The 16,500-nt window shown below is 39.9% G+C and overlaps 1 protein-coding gene across 1 annotated transcript; it reads left to right on the top strand.

The window, feature by feature from the left end:
* Positions 1 to 646: 646 nt before the first annotated feature.
* slc35g1 (solute carrier family 35 member G1) lies at positions 647 to 16,432 on the top strand. The gene is made up of 5 exons (XM_044337966.1): positions 647 to 1,345; positions 2,976 to 3,156; positions 7,516 to 7,650; positions 8,001 to 8,197; positions 12,461 to 16,432. The coding sequence occupies exons 1-5, from the start codon at positions 1,036 to 1,038 to the stop codon at positions 12,883 to 12,885; spliced, it is 1,248 nt and encodes a 415-aa protein (XP_044193901.1). The 5' UTR covers positions 647 to 1,035; the 3' UTR covers positions 12,886 to 16,432.
* The last annotated feature ends 68 nt before the right edge of the window (positions 16,433 to 16,500 follow it).

Here is a 16,500-nt window from a genome sequence, read left to right as displayed (position 1 = left end):
GATGTGGAAAAAGCGGAATATAAAACATGTTAAAGTGTATTTTAATGTTACTATTTGTCAGCAATTATAACATTTTCTATGAAGACATATTTTCTATTATTACAGCTGTGTTTTACTATATTAACATTCATTACAGTATCTGTTTTTATACACCAGCCTCCACTTTTGGGTGTTGTTGACAAATACATTCATAAACACATATCTGCTTATAACTACATTGTAGTGTGTTATAAACCATTTATTAAGTGTTTATATAGCCTGTTGCTTATAAATGCTAAATAGAGGGACTTAAAGTTAAGTGTTAACCAGTGTTTTGCTAATACTGACAATACAGTATATTGACTTTGTATGTTAGTGCATTGTGGGCACCCACTGTGGTGGTGGTAAATAGAAAGGGTTTAACTATGACCTTGAATAGTGGAGCCATTATGGGTAAAAAAAAAAAAAAAAACAACAAAAAAACCCCAAATACTTTCAGCCTCTAAACCCATACCAGCTAAGACATAAATATATGACAAATTAGGAAACATGTATCTCATGTAATTATTTTTTCATCCTGTTTATAGCTCACAGTTATGATATATGTAATATATCTTACATTTACTTTGTTCTAAACTGAAAATAAAGATGTGTGATAGTCATACATTATAATTTTACTATACTTACTATACGGTAGGGCATGGTTGTGACATATATATTAGGTCAAAATTAGGAACTATAATCATGGAGTCTACATAAACATATTTCATCGAGATGTTTTTCAGCCTTCAAACTTGAGTTTTGGTTGGCTCAAACCTCCACTAAGTTACCTCCCTGTGCGATCAATGGGCGTAAACGTTGGGTAATATTTTGGTTGTCCAGCAGAGTTGCTGCAGGTTCAGTTCTGCCCCCCTGTGGGTAAAGTAACCAACGCATGGGAGTTTGTATGCTGCTGCCAAGGTTAGTCATTAACCTTGTCTTCCCAGTCACTCAGGGCACCGAAGGCGGACAGTACTGTGTCCAAGGCATGCTGCCGCCCAGCCGACACATCTTACCATGGGCGACTGTAACCACTGGACACAAGAGCGGGCTTTAACCGTAACAGACGACATAACAGTAGTGTTTCACAAAGTTGACAGCCATGGCGAGAACAACGCCGACGACCTCGACGAGTGTGTCGATGATGAACGGACGGCAGAGAGGATTCACTTGCGAAGTAACCCTCGTCGTGTGTCGAGTGATTGTGAAGAAGATGCCGTGGAGAAAGAGGAGGCGACGGGAAGCGAAAATTCACCGGAAGGCAGCGAGAAGAAAACGCTTTGCCCGCCGGCGTTTTGCGTCAGAAGCGAGCCCGCATCCCGTGAAGGTAGAAGAGTGCACGCACTTAGTTAAACGGCATGTAATTAAAACTGCCTCATCTTCACATCAGTGTCGGTTGTTAATTAACATTGTAATGGAAAGAAGATGCAAAAGTAAAGTGATAAGCGGCTGGAGAATCAGATTGATGACTTCCTGTTCACGTTATACAACTATGTAACGTCATGTATCAGTAACAATGACGTGTAGGCTATTAGCCTATAAAGAGGGAAAATACAGTTAAAGTCACTTTAAATTACACATTTTATAAGATTTACACGCATTTCCTGGTTCACATTAGGCCTACGTAAACTCAGAATATGCTTTACGTCGCAGTAAATGTGGGTTCCACAGTCTTACTGCAAAAAATGACAGAATTTCTACAGCATCATTATGAAATAACCTGTCTTTTAGTAAAGATCCTTTATTATTGTCGTATATTTCAGAATACAATATTTGCATTGATTGCGGTTGGCCTTGCCAAGAGTCCATATCTCTTAATTCCTTTAATTCCAAATAATAGTAAATATTATATCTCCCCTCTTTAATGTTTAAGCCTAACATATCAACAACTCCGTTGTTAGGTGTAGCCTAGGCCTATAGCCTACAGTCTGATAAGCCAGCTTAACATTTGCATCACCCTTGGAGAGACTTAATGACTGTGCACTTTTACAGTACCAGGGTTAGGCCTTTATCATCTATAAATAAGATATGATTTCATTTCGCAACTTTACAAGGAAGTGAGACATGTATTAAATCCCCCTACGTATCAGTATGGCACTATTTCCTTTTGTACCTGGTGTAAAATGTCAATGAGCAATGCATTGCACTACTGCATGGATCCCCTTAGTAATTAACATGTTAGTGTACGAGTACACTAACTCCAAAAAATTATAATTAAGTTTGTTTTAAATCTTAGAATTTCAATGTCAATTCTATTTTTAATTTCAATGTATTACCTTAAATGACCTGCTAATAATTAATCCAGAAATTTTGAGTGCAAGCAAACTGTAATAAAAACTAACAGAAGTGAGCGTAAGACTGTAATACCAATGTACACTGTAACAATAAATGTCTATTAGGCATTATATATAGTAGAACTAAGAAAAAAATCACTATACACAAACAAAGCTGATAGCACTTCTCCAATATGACAATTGGAAGATTAGTGGAGGACAGATATTCATGTCTTCTGCCTGGCACAAGGTTAAAATGACAAATATGGTATATAATATACGGTATAGCAGACAGACACCGCATTGTGGACAAGTACAAAGAAAGATGCCTGGGTCACCTCAGGTTGAAATATAATCTAGGCAAGCATATCAGTTTTATTGTTCCACAGGCAGGGTTTGCAAACACTACACCTCTGTCTTGTGCAGATCTTTTGTTTGTGGTTTTTTGCAGCTGAATTTTTGCCCAGCCCACATGGAGTTCAGTAACACACTCTTGGTTTCACTGCAACCTACAGTTGCTGTATCAACATGACTTAAATGAAATATGGAATATGGTAAACATGGCACTCCTCCTATAGGGCCCCCTTCTCTCTTTTTCTTCTCTCATGTCTGCCTTTCTTTCCCTCACACTCAATCCTTGTGTTTTTCACTGTCTGCCTTTGTGTGTTTTGTTTTTTTCCACAGGCTCAGAGAAACCAAAGAAATGTCCAGGTCTCGGTTTGTTCTATGCTTTCCTGTCCACAGTTTTCTTCTCCATCATTGCCCTATTGGTGAAAACCATCCAGGGAATCCATGCCATAGAGATCAGCGCCATACGCTGCTTCTTCCAGATGCTCTTTATTATGCCGTTACTCATCTACCACAAGTAAGCATGATGGAGAAACTCAAACATTTCAATTTCCACAGTTAGACAGTTTAGGTTAAATACCAACACTAAGATTTACACATACTGTATATGCAATAGTAAGAGCTATAGTTACACTCTCAAACCAACAATTTACATGTTGTGAGTACATTAGGTGCATATCCTTGCCAGTAATTTACCTCTCTGGATTCCTGCATTTGTGCTCATGCCTTACCACCCACTTCATGGACGAGTATTCTGGCTTAACATACACGTTGATAAAAACAAGTTTAAAGCTGGAGTGTGGGACTTTTACATATAAATGTCCATATGAACGTCTGTTACATTCAAGCCCTTGCGAAACGAGTTCACTTAATGCTGATTAAGGCTATCACCGCCAGATAAATTTCTCTGTATTTCACAGTATACAGAGTTTTTTAATCTAGTGTCTGGTGTGACATTACCGCGCTGGTGCACCGGTAGTGATGCGTTTTATGTCAACCAGCAATGATTGGTTTCCCCTCAGATTTGCCAGGGAAATTACGTCATGTTCAGCATCCCGACCCATCCCGACAGGTGATCGGCCCTCAGGTATCTTTGTTGGACCGCAAGGCATACTGGGTATGCATGACTAAAAGCTATTGTAATTTTTGCTGTAGGACTGTTAATATGTCACTTTATTTAGTTTTAATATTTTTTCAGGCAAGAAAGTAACCATTTAGATTCCCAATATGTGGTCAGTTTGTCCAAATAACCCCTATTTGGAAATTTGCTCTAACGTTTTCAGAGCTGTGAGGTATGTAGAGCCCTTTCATTCAAAACTCCACCCAAACTGCACACCACCTATCCAGTTACCAGACACCCACCACTTATCCAGTCATCCCGCGATGCCACCCAGTGGACATGGCATGCAACCCAGTAGTCAGCGGAGAGCGACCCAATGTGATATGGATTCCGGAGGAAAGGCTGCACTGGGAGTGAGCTCCTGATTATATTTCAAACTTGGACCCAAAAAAGTTGCACATTTTGCAAATTAACACTCAAAAATCTTCAGAAAGGACTTTATAGAAGAAGGAATAGCATTGATCAACAAGAACAGAAAAGAAAACATAATTTTTGGATATATTTTTCAAATCAAAACAACTAGCTAGCTGTCAACTGCTAACTGCTAGCTGCTGTTACCAATATTCCATTGGAGATACAGCACTAAAGAAGCTAACAGAAGAGTATTTTTTTGAAAACAAGAAGAAAACTTAGAGGATCCTTTCTGGTAATGTAATCCACGCATGCTGGAGCCTCTCTGCACACCCTGGACTCAAAAAATACTGTAAAATTAACAAATAAAAATTTGTGGAAACTGATGAAATCTAGAGATGCTGCACTAAGGCAGGCAATTAAAACTAGAAGAGACACTGACATGCTGATTTATAAAGGTTTAAGGAACAAAGTTATCCAAGAGCTCAGAGAAGCTAAATCTCGTTTTTATCTCAATATTTTGAATGAGGCAAAAGGCAATGGTAAATTGATCTGGAAAAACATTGATAATCTCACAAGGAGGGACCCAAAATTTTTAGGAGATTTTCAAACTCAAAGTACGCCAGGTTTTCGAGCTGGTAGAAACTAATGAGTTACAAGTAAACAAAATCATCAGCTCCTAAAAAAGCTCCAAAAGTAGAGATGCTTTCTAATTTGACACCATGTTTGTCAAATCACATAAAGATATTTTAACTCCCCCTATTGCTCATTTAATTAACTTGTCTTTTAAACACAGCTCCTTTCCTGATGACTGGAAATGTGCCATTGTCACGCCTATTTTTAAATCTAGAGACCGCCTTGAAGCCAGTAACTATAGACCAAGAAGTATACCGCCAGTACAATCATTCAGCAAATCATTCCACCGAAACTGCTACCTTGCACTTAATAGAGCAAATTAAATCGAGACTTGACAAACAAGGAGCAGTTGGTGCTGTATTTTTAGATCTGCGTAAAGCATTCGACACAGTCAATCATGATCTTTTAATATCGAAACTCTCTAAATTTAACTTCTCATCTAGAGCACTGGCATGGATGTCATATTGTCACTGGCATGGATGTCATTCATTTCTAATGAATTTAATAGAATACAGTGGGTTAAAGTTGGTGACACATTGTCCAGTAACATGAAGTGCACAATGGGTGTTCCTCAAGGGTCAGTGTTAGGTCCCCTATTATTTATCCTATATATTAATGATCTCCCTCAACAGTGTCATGATGCAGAGCTACAAATGTATGCAGATGACACCATTGTGTACACACATGCAAAAACAGCTGAGTTAGCTGCTGCAAAGCTAACAATTGCATTGGAAAGGATCACACATTGGCTTGATCAATCATGTCTGAGTCTAAATGTAAACAAGACAAAGGGTATGTTTTTCTCTAAGACTATGGTACAACCTCCTAACACTGATATTTTCATCAAAGGTAAAAAAATTGACATAGTTACTGATTTTAAATATCTTGGTGTGACACTGGATCCAAATTTGAACTTTAAGAAACATGTTTAAAAAACAGTTAAAACCATTAAGTACAACTAAGCAAATTTTAGACATATTAGAAACTGTCTCTCTTTGGACGCAGCCAAGATATTTATGCATGCTATGATTCTTTCCCATATATCTTATTGCATCACATGTTGGGGGCAGGCTGGAGAAGCAGCCATAAGACCTCTTGAGTCCTTATATAAACAAACTTAAAACTCTGGACAAAAAGCCAATGCATTTCCATCACTGTAGGGTACTGGAGAAATACAGTTTACTGAGCTTTGAGAATTTTAGATTATCCTCAAATTTGTGTCTAGTTTATAAAATTTTAAATGGTTTGGCCCCTCCTCCACTATGTGACTTTGTGTACACTCGCTCAGTAACTTCTATTAGATCCTCCAGAATATCCTCTATACAAGATTGTACCATACCATTTCGTTGCACTGCATTTGGGCAGTCAGCTTTCTCTGTGAAAGCCACAACTCAGTGGAATGCCCTACCCGATGATATGAAGAACTGTAGTTCAATCAATACATTCAAGGCCAAATGAAAAAATCTACTAGAGACCAATCAGCTGTGTGACCATTGAGTCTAAACTCCATCTATGGTCTTGATTTAAATTTTACAAGTTCTAATTGACATTGTGGGTGTATGTGATGTGCTGTGTGTAGTTTTGTATTTTGTATTTTGTATGATGTGTTCTCTGTGTTTTTTTTGTTTTGTTTTGTTTTTTTGTATGTTTTTTGTTGGGGACTACAGATGCAGACTAGGTTCAAGCTAACTCTGGTGCAGTGCATCTTCAATGTTTCAAACTGCACACTGTCTCAATCAATCAATCAATCAATTAGACATTGCACGCCACCTAGTCGACAGCACACACCACTCAACCACCCAACCCAGCTGGATAGAGGGGGTTTGAGAAATTACATGGGTGTGGATAGTCTATTAAGTTTGATCAGGGAGATTACCCTGCATGTTGTAGGCAGACAACTGTTGTCTTGCATTTATTCTGTGCAGACCATTCTGTACTTATTTATAAACTGGACACAGACTATGTATAACTGAACCGTCAGTGTTGTAGCTGTTGTTAATAATGTTGAAGGGTTAGGGTTAATATTAACCCTAGACAGGGGGCGTGTTATCAAGAAAAAAAATTAAACTTGCGAATGAAATAACAGAATTTTGAGGCTTTTTCTATAAATTCTATTTCATGTCAGAAAATGCTTTGATACCCTTTTTTCAAATTGAGTGACAAAACCATTTTTAAAAAAGCCAAGTTTTTAATTTCCCAATTTTCGTTTGATGACTGGGTAGGTGATGCGCAGTTTGGGTGGAGTTTTGAATGAAAGGGCTCTCCATAGTATGGAGCCAATCAATCCATCTATGCTTCCATCTATGCATTGACAGATGGAAAGTCAGATCATTTTAGTATCAATGTTCTTTTCCTCTAAAAATCTTTGATTATGAGTTGACAAATTTCCAAAAAAACATTCTTGTCTTTTGATAAGGTTATGGTTTTATTACTTGATTGAGAATTGGTTTTGAATAGAGGAATGATTTTGAATCGCATTGTGACCTCAGGAATCAAAACTATACCAAAAGACTACCACCTGTACTTATATCCATTCACCAACCTGTCCATCCATCTGTCCATTTGTCCATCGTCAATTCCTCTTTTTTACATGAATCGTCCACCAACAAATATGTTTCTGCTCACCTCTTTTCAGCCCCACCCATGCATGTATGCATCCATCCATCCATCTATACATTCATTTGTCATCTCTCTTTCTGAAATGCACATTGTCAGTCTAATCATCCATCCATCCATTCATCCATCATCCTCATATCTCTGCTCCTCCAGGACAGGTTTCCTTGGTCCCAGAGATAAACGTGTATATCTGGTGCTGCGGGGTTTCATTGGTTCCAATGCCATGATCCTGCTCTTCTATGCCGTTCAGCAGATGCCGCTAGCAGATGCCACTGTCATCATGTTCAGGTGAGAATAGGTAGGAATTTAATTGATTGTGGATAAGTAAAGATTATACTAACACTACAAACCATCAATCTCCCTCTCATGCTCATTCTTTCTTCTCCCTCCTCCAACATTTTCCTCATTACCCTTGATTATCACTCTCCCATATTCTTTGTCAGTAATTCATTAAAAAATCTTGGCTGTGTTCCTCATATGAGATAAATCTGTTAAGACAACAATCATCATTCCTCATCATTTTCTCCCAACTTCCCTCTATTCTTTATTTATTTCATTGTACCTACATATTGATCACTTTTTCAAATCACTCTCTTTTTTTATTAAACCCATTCTTCCATTGTCCATTGACCCCTCAGTAACCCAGTCTTTACCTCGCTTCTGGCCTGGATTTTCCTGAAGGAGAGATGTACAATCTGGGACTGTGTCTTCACTGTTTTTACCCTCTCTGGAGTCATCCTCATCGCCCGACCACCATTCCTCTTTGGCGAGGATGTCCATGGCATTGAGGGCAACTACACTAATCACATCAAGGGGACTATTGCTGCCTTTGCAGGTCAGAAGATGACTCTGAAAATGATATATTGTGTTTTTTAGACCATAATGAATCAGTTAAATTATTAGAGGAAGCTTAAAATTCTTGTTCTTGTCTGCCTCCACTAGCTTCTCCCCATGTCAGCTCCTTACAAAATCAAAGAGTGACATTAGCCACTCTGCTAGAAGTCTTATTATAGCTGCTTACAATTGCAGCTTGTATTTTCCAACCAGCCGGATTCGCTAATTCAATGACGTGGTCATGATCCCTCACTGGCTTCCCATCCGCAGACACTGTCAATTATGTTAATCACCCAGCCGGGAATTGAACCCTGGTCCCTGGAGTGGTGGGAAGAAGCCTTTTCTTGTCCCTAAATCTGAAATGAAGATAGACGAGTAAATTATGAGCTTTGCTGTGTGGCTAACTTCTCCTCACTGCTACAGTCTTATTTATTATCTTTCGAGAACATTACCGCAACTAATGGACCTCACTGGTGGTTAGTATCTGTTGGTGTAACAGGGTTATTCAGATTAATTTTGGTTATCAGAATTAATTAATTAATTAATAATTGGTTATTAAGAATAGGATTTCATTCACATTAAATCCACCCGGGGGGCACCACCCTGGAAAACAAGGAACTGATAACCAACTTACTGATTCAGGCTCATAACATGTCATAACATTGTTGTTACTGAGCCCGTAGCATCAATGAAATAACAACACAATGAAGGCAATTTGGAGTGCTTTGTGTGGCAGAGGTTGACTTTAACAATATTCAAGCAATATTCAAGTGCTTGGAATGGTTTCTCCAGAATCCTGGATGAAAGCAACTCGGTCATCTGAAGCCTGATGACTGCTTCCTAGACTGTCTGGTTTCAGGGTTGTGCCCAAATATGCCCATGGTGGCAGTCAATCAGCGGGACCAGCCGGTCCATCAAGTCTTGGCCAATGAGTTGTTCTGTGTCAAAGGCACAGATGTAAATGGGATGAATGAGAGTCATCTCCTGGAAGGTGAGATCAAGCCAAGCATGTTTTATTATGGGAGCCTTATTTTGTGTGTAGCTGATGAGGCTCACATCACAGGTTATGGTCTGCAGTGGTTTGCTGATGGAAATCACCGCTCCAGCAACCTCTGAAAAGGTGTCTGTGCATATTAGGCCGTATTCAGACCAAATCAGGTGGTGCTGCGTTCAGCCGCAGGGTCGAGCGGAGGTGTGTGGGGTTGTGGGCATGTTTATTTGTGCTCTAGAGCTCTGATGTGCTCTGATTCACCGGCTTTCTCGCAGTGCTCCCTCTCTTCATTCATTCTCTAGCTTGCTCGACCATAGCTGCGCTCTCTCTCTCTCACTGGTGCTCTCAGCTCTCTCTCTCTCTCTTTCTCTTGTCTTTTTTTAAAATGAGTTGGGAAGCCGACGGCAGAGTCTAACTCTTAACTTTTAATGTTATCACACGAAGAGAAATGTCCTCCCCTCGTCCTAGTAACGTCTTTGTACTCCCTGATGGCAGAGTGTACAACTCTGATCAATGATCTCCAGCTGTGATTGGCCACCGCAGCCTTCAGCCGCAGTGACGTCAGGTTGCGTTTCTTCAAAAGTTGACACTGGCTCAACTTTCCAGCCGCAGTCTGGTGCAGTGCCACAGTGGCCAGAACTGGCAATTTCGCTGCACCACCTGATTTGGTCTGAATACGGCCTTAGACTGATCTCCGAGCCCGTGTCGAGCAATGCCTGAATGCTCATACACTCCCCTACCAACACTGAGGTGTATATGTGCTTAGTGTTGCCTTTGTGGACAAGGTTGCTCAAGAACTGCAACAAGGAGCATGTCGGGTATTGGGCATTACTGCTTCTGGCAGTGTCTTGGTCTCCCTTGGGTTCTTCCCCCAGCCTATAAAGTAGACTCTGGCTGTTGAGAGGGAAGGTACGCAGCCTAGTCATGCTGACGGAGGACTGCTGTTGGTCCCTTTTGGGGAGTTGTCTGGCTACTTTGAGGGGCGGTGGGATGTATTGGGATGCTTTGTCACGTCCGCCAGGAATTTCCGGATTAAGCTGAACTCTGATCTGAACTCACTCCTTCCGGAGGATTCTGGACCCTTCCCCTTGTCCCTGTTCCGCTGTTTGGGGTTCTGACCAAGGAGGACATTGCCTTTCTTTGGAAGGGAGTTCGTCCTCTTGCTCTATCCTGAACCTGAGGGTTGCCACTGTGGTCATTCCTCTGGTTCTGCCACCTGCCTTGCTGGTGAGGGTGTGAGCATTTCTGAGGTGCAGCTCTAGGTGGAGGAATTAACCAACCTTCCAGTCCTAACTCTGTCCTCTTTGAAGACTGGATGCCCAAGAGCTTGCATCGTCTTCCTTATCAGTCGGCCACACAACTGTTTGCCATGTCATCTGGGCCATCTTTCTGACCTCCTGCATGGTAGATCTACCCTGTTTACATGAGTGTAATGTGGGTTTGCACTCAGGGGTGGAGGTCGTGGAGGAAGAGGGACCTGAAACCTTGTTCTTCCTCAAGACCCAGTGCGTTACTTCCCTGGAAGTAAGCATTCCTCAAGTACCTGTAGTGCTCTCATGAAGACTCTAATTGCCTCTGCTTGATTTGGATGGTGCTAAGGGTGGCTGATGTTTCATGAGTACTCCTCGCGCAGGACCCTACAAAGCCTTGAATAACTTAATAACTGTGGATACATGATGGTTGCATTTCAATGAAAGCATGAAAACTCCTGGATGTTGTTTTCCAGATGAGTTTTAGCTTCTCATGCAATGAGGCATGAGGTAAGTCTGTTCAATCTCCTGAAGGTAGTTATTGACACTAGAATCTCGACTCCCTGGGCCAAAACGCTCTACATCCTTCACGAGGGAGTTGAACTGTTGCAAACGCAGACTGGTGGGCCAATCTTTCTTTGACTGGTGTGACCGTGGGCATCTCCCGCGTCTGAGCTATCAGAGGAAGTGGTTCTGGATGAGTGCTGGGGTCCACCTGACTCATCAGAGGATGAGGACTGGCACACGCCTGTACTGCTATGGTGTGATGTGCAACCCTTCCCTTTTTGTTGCAAAGGCGGTGTTTTGCTGGTACTCTGTTTTGGGGGCACTCAAGTTGAAGGCAGCTGAGGTGTGGCCTCGTCCCCAAAAGGTGGCGTATCTGTACTCCGAGGGCAGATCAGTAGAACTCCGGATCCAGGCTGTGTAGCTGTGGTTACAGGCTGCACCGGGTGTTATGTAATCCTCTGTGAGTCCACTCTCTGAGAATTGTGCTCCGCTCTGGTCAGAGAGTCTCTGGGAGACTGGGGGTACATCCCAAGTCTCTTATTTGATATTTCCTTGCTCCTTGCTTGAACCAGAAGTTGTTCTGGTCCACCATTTTGAAGGCCGTCCCAAGTCTCTTATTTCTGCTCTGAGCAGTGAGGAGGGATCTCTGAGGAGCCATGAGCGAGGATACCTGAGAGCAGCCTTCACGGAATTCTTTTAATGGACGACATGCCTCCTTATTGGATATCAATTATTGATTGGCCGATGCAGCTGATCGGACTGATCTGACCCATCACAATATCACTGCAGTTTCATACCAAAGTGGAGACAGATTACAAATTAAACTCAAGTGTATAACTCCCAACTTTTTTATTATATTTGTTTTCTGATTCAACATCTAGTTAAAAATCCGTGTTAATTGTCAGTCTGATCAACAAACTCCATCAAAAGGTCTACAGCTGTTAAAGCCGACTGACAGCTGACCTGTGAAGCCCTACACATCACAATCCTTCCAACACTCATTTATGAAGAACCCTGTTTTCACAACAAATGTGCAAGAGCAACATTGTACAGTGAAAGGACATTACAAGGACGATATATTCATCAGGTTCAACTAAATTGAACTTTGACCCCAAATATGTTGACCACCACAACACACAACTAATGGCATTTTGGCATTCACAGGATGTCATGCAGTTATGATGGAGCCATTTTCGTTATAGAGAAAAATGGAGGAGAAGTTAATTTCGTGCATCTCTTAATTTTGGGTGATATATTCCTCTACTCTCTGACCTTGCTGGGACTTCAGTAGAAAAACTCAAGCATGTCAGATATGTCAGAGGAGTCTGAACAATAACAAGTTTCAGTCAATATTTTGTTAATTAACTCAAATAATCCTATGAATTCAGTGATAGATATGTAGCTGTGAAGCAGTAGATTTGAAAATACGTTGTATTTGTGCTTTCAATTTGTTGCTTTTTATTATTCTGCTGATTGGTGCATTCATCTGGTCTCTTATATTTTTATTTATTCTCAGGAGCGCTTGGGGCTGCTTGTACATTTGTTGTCCTCCGCAAGATGGGGAAAAGTGTCCATTACTACCTCTCAGTCTGGTACTATGCTGTCATCGGTTTCATTGAGTGCATCATCACTGTTTCCGTCCTTGGGGAATGGAAAATCCCATTCTGTGGCCGTGATCGCTGGATGCTGATGCTGATTGCAGTCCTGGGTATCGCTGGCCAAACCTTCCTCACAAAGGCCCTGCAGATCGAGAAGGCTGGACTCGTGGCTCTGATGAGGACTGTGGATGTGGTGCTGGCATTCATCTTCCAGTTCATTTTCTTTAACCGTGCACCAACCTGGTGGAGCCTCGGAGGGGCGCTGTGCGTAGTGGTGAGCACCAGTGGAGTAGCACTTAGGAAGTGGTACACCAACAGTCGCAAGGGGGGAGGAGCAACATAGAAATCTTTACATACTATTTATTCTTTTTTCACTATCATATGTTCTTGATTTATTCTGTATTTTACTTGTTATTTACATGCAAACCTGAGAAGGTTTATGTTCTTTGGAGAATTAAAACAGAAATATAGAAGGATAATCTAGCAGAGGTCAGTTATAAGCTTGTGGTAGTTCTAAAGTGCATTCTTTATATCTATACATATTGATTCTTGAGAATCAACATGCATAATTTATTGTTATGCAATTGTTATGAGAACAGCAGTTCAACCTTGCTGCCCCAAACCTTTTGCTGCTCCCCTGGAGCCTATGTAGCTAACTCAGTTCTTATTCAACAGGTATTTCCTGTTTTCTTTGATAAAATGTGCACTGCCTAAATGGGGTGAAAGTGTAATTTCACTATAATGAAGCAGTTTAATGAAAGATACCCCCAGATCCATTTTCCCTTTGCTTTAACCTGAATGACATAGCCAAAGAGTTATATTGCATTGGGACCATTCAGACTGTGTTAAATGACTTAGCAATCATAGTATACTAAAAAAGTATACTACATAGCCTTTGTTGTTGTATATTTCATTGTATTTTGGTATGTAATAGACATTATCAAAGGAGTAGCTGCAAAAAATACAGTATTATATATAGCTGGGGTGCTTAGAATACAGCTACAATCACTCTGTAAGAGAAAGAAATATGCGATGCAAACCAAATAAGCAGTGTTAGCACTTAACATCAGATTCATTACAGTTTTTTAGCAAATATAAAGGATTTATTATAAAGACATTGTCAATTAACATCGACTCAAGTAATAAAACTAGAAATCAAAATTCCAAAATTCATAATTTTTTACTTAAAAACAGGGTCATGCATGTAAGATTCTCTCAGGGATCTCCCACCACACTGATTTTCCTTTTCATCGTTGCTGTTTTCTCTTGATATATCAAAATATGATAAGTTAATATAACTTATTATCCAATACATGGATCTGATATACACTGTAAGCTTAATCAGGGTTTCCACCAGAAAAGTTAAATTGTGCACTGAGTAGTGGACAGAGACATCTGTCCTCCCTCCTGCTCTCTGCTGTAAACATGTAGCTGTTAGCGAGCAGCTGCTCTCATGTGTCCCAAGGTCTTGGTGCTTGTTTTTGGTAGAAACTCTCCCGCTCTCTGCCTGCTCTCGGATGGTAAGCGGGTTGCTCTGGTAGCTGCAACCTCACCGTCGCACACATGCTCTCACTCTCTCTAGACCGCACAATCGCTAGGCACTGAGCTATTCCTTAAAGGAGCTACGCTACTTATACAACACATTATAGTTTAGAATACATCTTAAAATACAGTCTAAAAAAAATCCCTGATACTTAGGCCCAGCGGGGGGTCAACTCATGCACAATAGGCCACCGGGCTTTGAATACACTGGTGGAAACCCTTCTTAATCATTTCTCAACTATATCTTGAAGTGCCTTAAACAGGGAACTTTATCCTTCAGCTTCCCTTAGTGGAGATGCTCAGAAACTATCGGCTTTTGCTACTGGGCAGCTCTCAGGTGTGATTGTGCATATCAATATGAATGTGAAGCAGGGTGCTTCTGAAAAACAAGTCAACTCAATAAGAAATTATTTTTAAAATGCTTTAAAAGTTTAAAAAATTAAGCACATAAGACATGAACCTTATCCCCTGATGACCACACTGATTTCTTTACCATCTCATCTGAGCTAAAGCATCTAATTAGTGTTCACAAGAGTCTAAAAATATCTTTTCTGTGATGCTCTAAGGTTTGCACTTTGTCTTTGCTAGAGTGTAGAGAAAGTAGCCTGCCACTAACGTTCAACACATGAATTGATCATCCGAACAGCTGCACACAAGGATTGCTTTAAGAACTTCTTCAATTAACTAAAGGACCTAGAAAGGAAAGATGAGAGGTGAAACTACAATGTAACAATGTTGTTGTTTTTTTAGTATGGACATGCACATCATATAACCTGCACCACTCAGTTTTACCTGTAGTATCGTTTTTTGTGATAGACTCACTGACTAGAAAAACAGCTATTTGTGATTCCTGTGCCAAGTTGAGAATGTCTGTATTCACCTTATGATTATCCTACAAGGATTAGCCGATGAGTAAAACTCCCAGTAAAAAAATAATAAGTGAGTCTTTAAAATAGTCTTAAAATATAGTGTTTTGGAATTTTTCAGAGCAAAAATAGAATGAATCTTGTGCTAAAAGCAATATTGTCTGCCTTGTGTATCACTGTCCTTAGTTGCAGTGTGAATAAGAGATCATTTTGATGTGTTATTGTATGTAGGAAACCCCAAAACTTACTGATATCAAGGGATCGGGGTTTTTAGCTCAGCAGCACGTTCTGTGTTGTGTTTGGTATACTTCTGTATTTGTAGCTTTTAGCGAGTAATTTCCTGCTGTTGTGGCTGATGAAGTCACAGTGCAACTGCAGTCCTCCATGTTTAATTGGGTGCAATACAGCTAGGAAAGGCAGGCGATTAGAGCTGCTAGACTTCTACTTGATATTCTAAAAGTCATTCTTGCTATTTTTCACACACTGCTGTCTCTGTTCTTGTGTCAGCACAGTTACATCATCAGACTTGCCTCCAATTATAGTTCTTCCGTTTATACAGTATACTGTATATCACTAATAACTGAACTCTGAGTTTGCACATCATTATTTTGTTAACAGGGGTCTGAATGTGACACCTATATGACAGTGATATATGTTTGTTTACTGATTCCAAGGGGAATATTTAGATCTACAATGGCCCTATATGGCTTGGCACACATTGTCATATGTAAAACTTAAAAAAGCAAAGCTCCCATTTTATACTAGAGAAAGCACTATAGATTGACCTCATTTTATTTTTATTTACATGTAATTTACTCTATTTGGAAATTGCACTTAACTGCACAAACATTATGCAACAAGAGCACCGAGAGGGATTATTCTTATTAGGGTTGCACTGATATGACATTATATTGTCAATACCAATTAATTTTTTTTTAAAAAACTAACAGAATTCTGAACCTATCTATTGTTTTTAAAGAGTAGAGTAGAGTTGGATGATTGATTTGGGGTCAATGTACAACATTATCAGTACACTCTGTCTTCATATGAAATAAAAGCAAAATATGCCCACTGTGTTTTAATTACTGATGTGATCCCAGCATCATACTTTAGTGAGGGGGAATTTAATTAAAAGCACTGTGCTTCATTTTGTGCTCCTACTGTTTGATTTGCTTTGACATAGATTTCTTCTTCTCAGAATATTAGCTTCATTGACTTGAACACTGGTAGTGTAAGCACAATGTGTTGTATTTCCATCAGATGGGTAGATAAATGTTTTATTCACTTGTTTCAGGACCTATAAGCCTTACAAACCTACTAAAACTGTTTTTAGTGTTTTATAACTATGCTTTAATAGTATTTATTTTACTATTTCTGTAATGTATTACATCGACATATTCTACAAGATGTATATATTTCTGCATAGTGATGGTTTCTATTTAGTATATTGTGATTCAGTAATAAATTCTTTATGAATTCATAGATTTTTGTCTGTTGTCTTGACTAATAACATGAAACAGTTGTGTTTTTTCTGAGAAAAGGTTATTTTT

The sequence above is a fragment of the Thunnus albacares genome, chromosome 20 (genome assembly GCF_914725855.1).
Source record: "Thunnus albacares chromosome 20, fThuAlb1.1, whole genome shotgun sequence".
NCBI classification, from domain to species: domain Eukaryota; kingdom Metazoa; phylum Chordata; class Actinopteri; order Scombriformes; family Scombridae; genus Thunnus; species Thunnus albacares.
The sequence above is the reverse complement of the archived record's forward strand: the minus strand, read 5'-3'. Positions and strand labels throughout refer to the sequence as shown.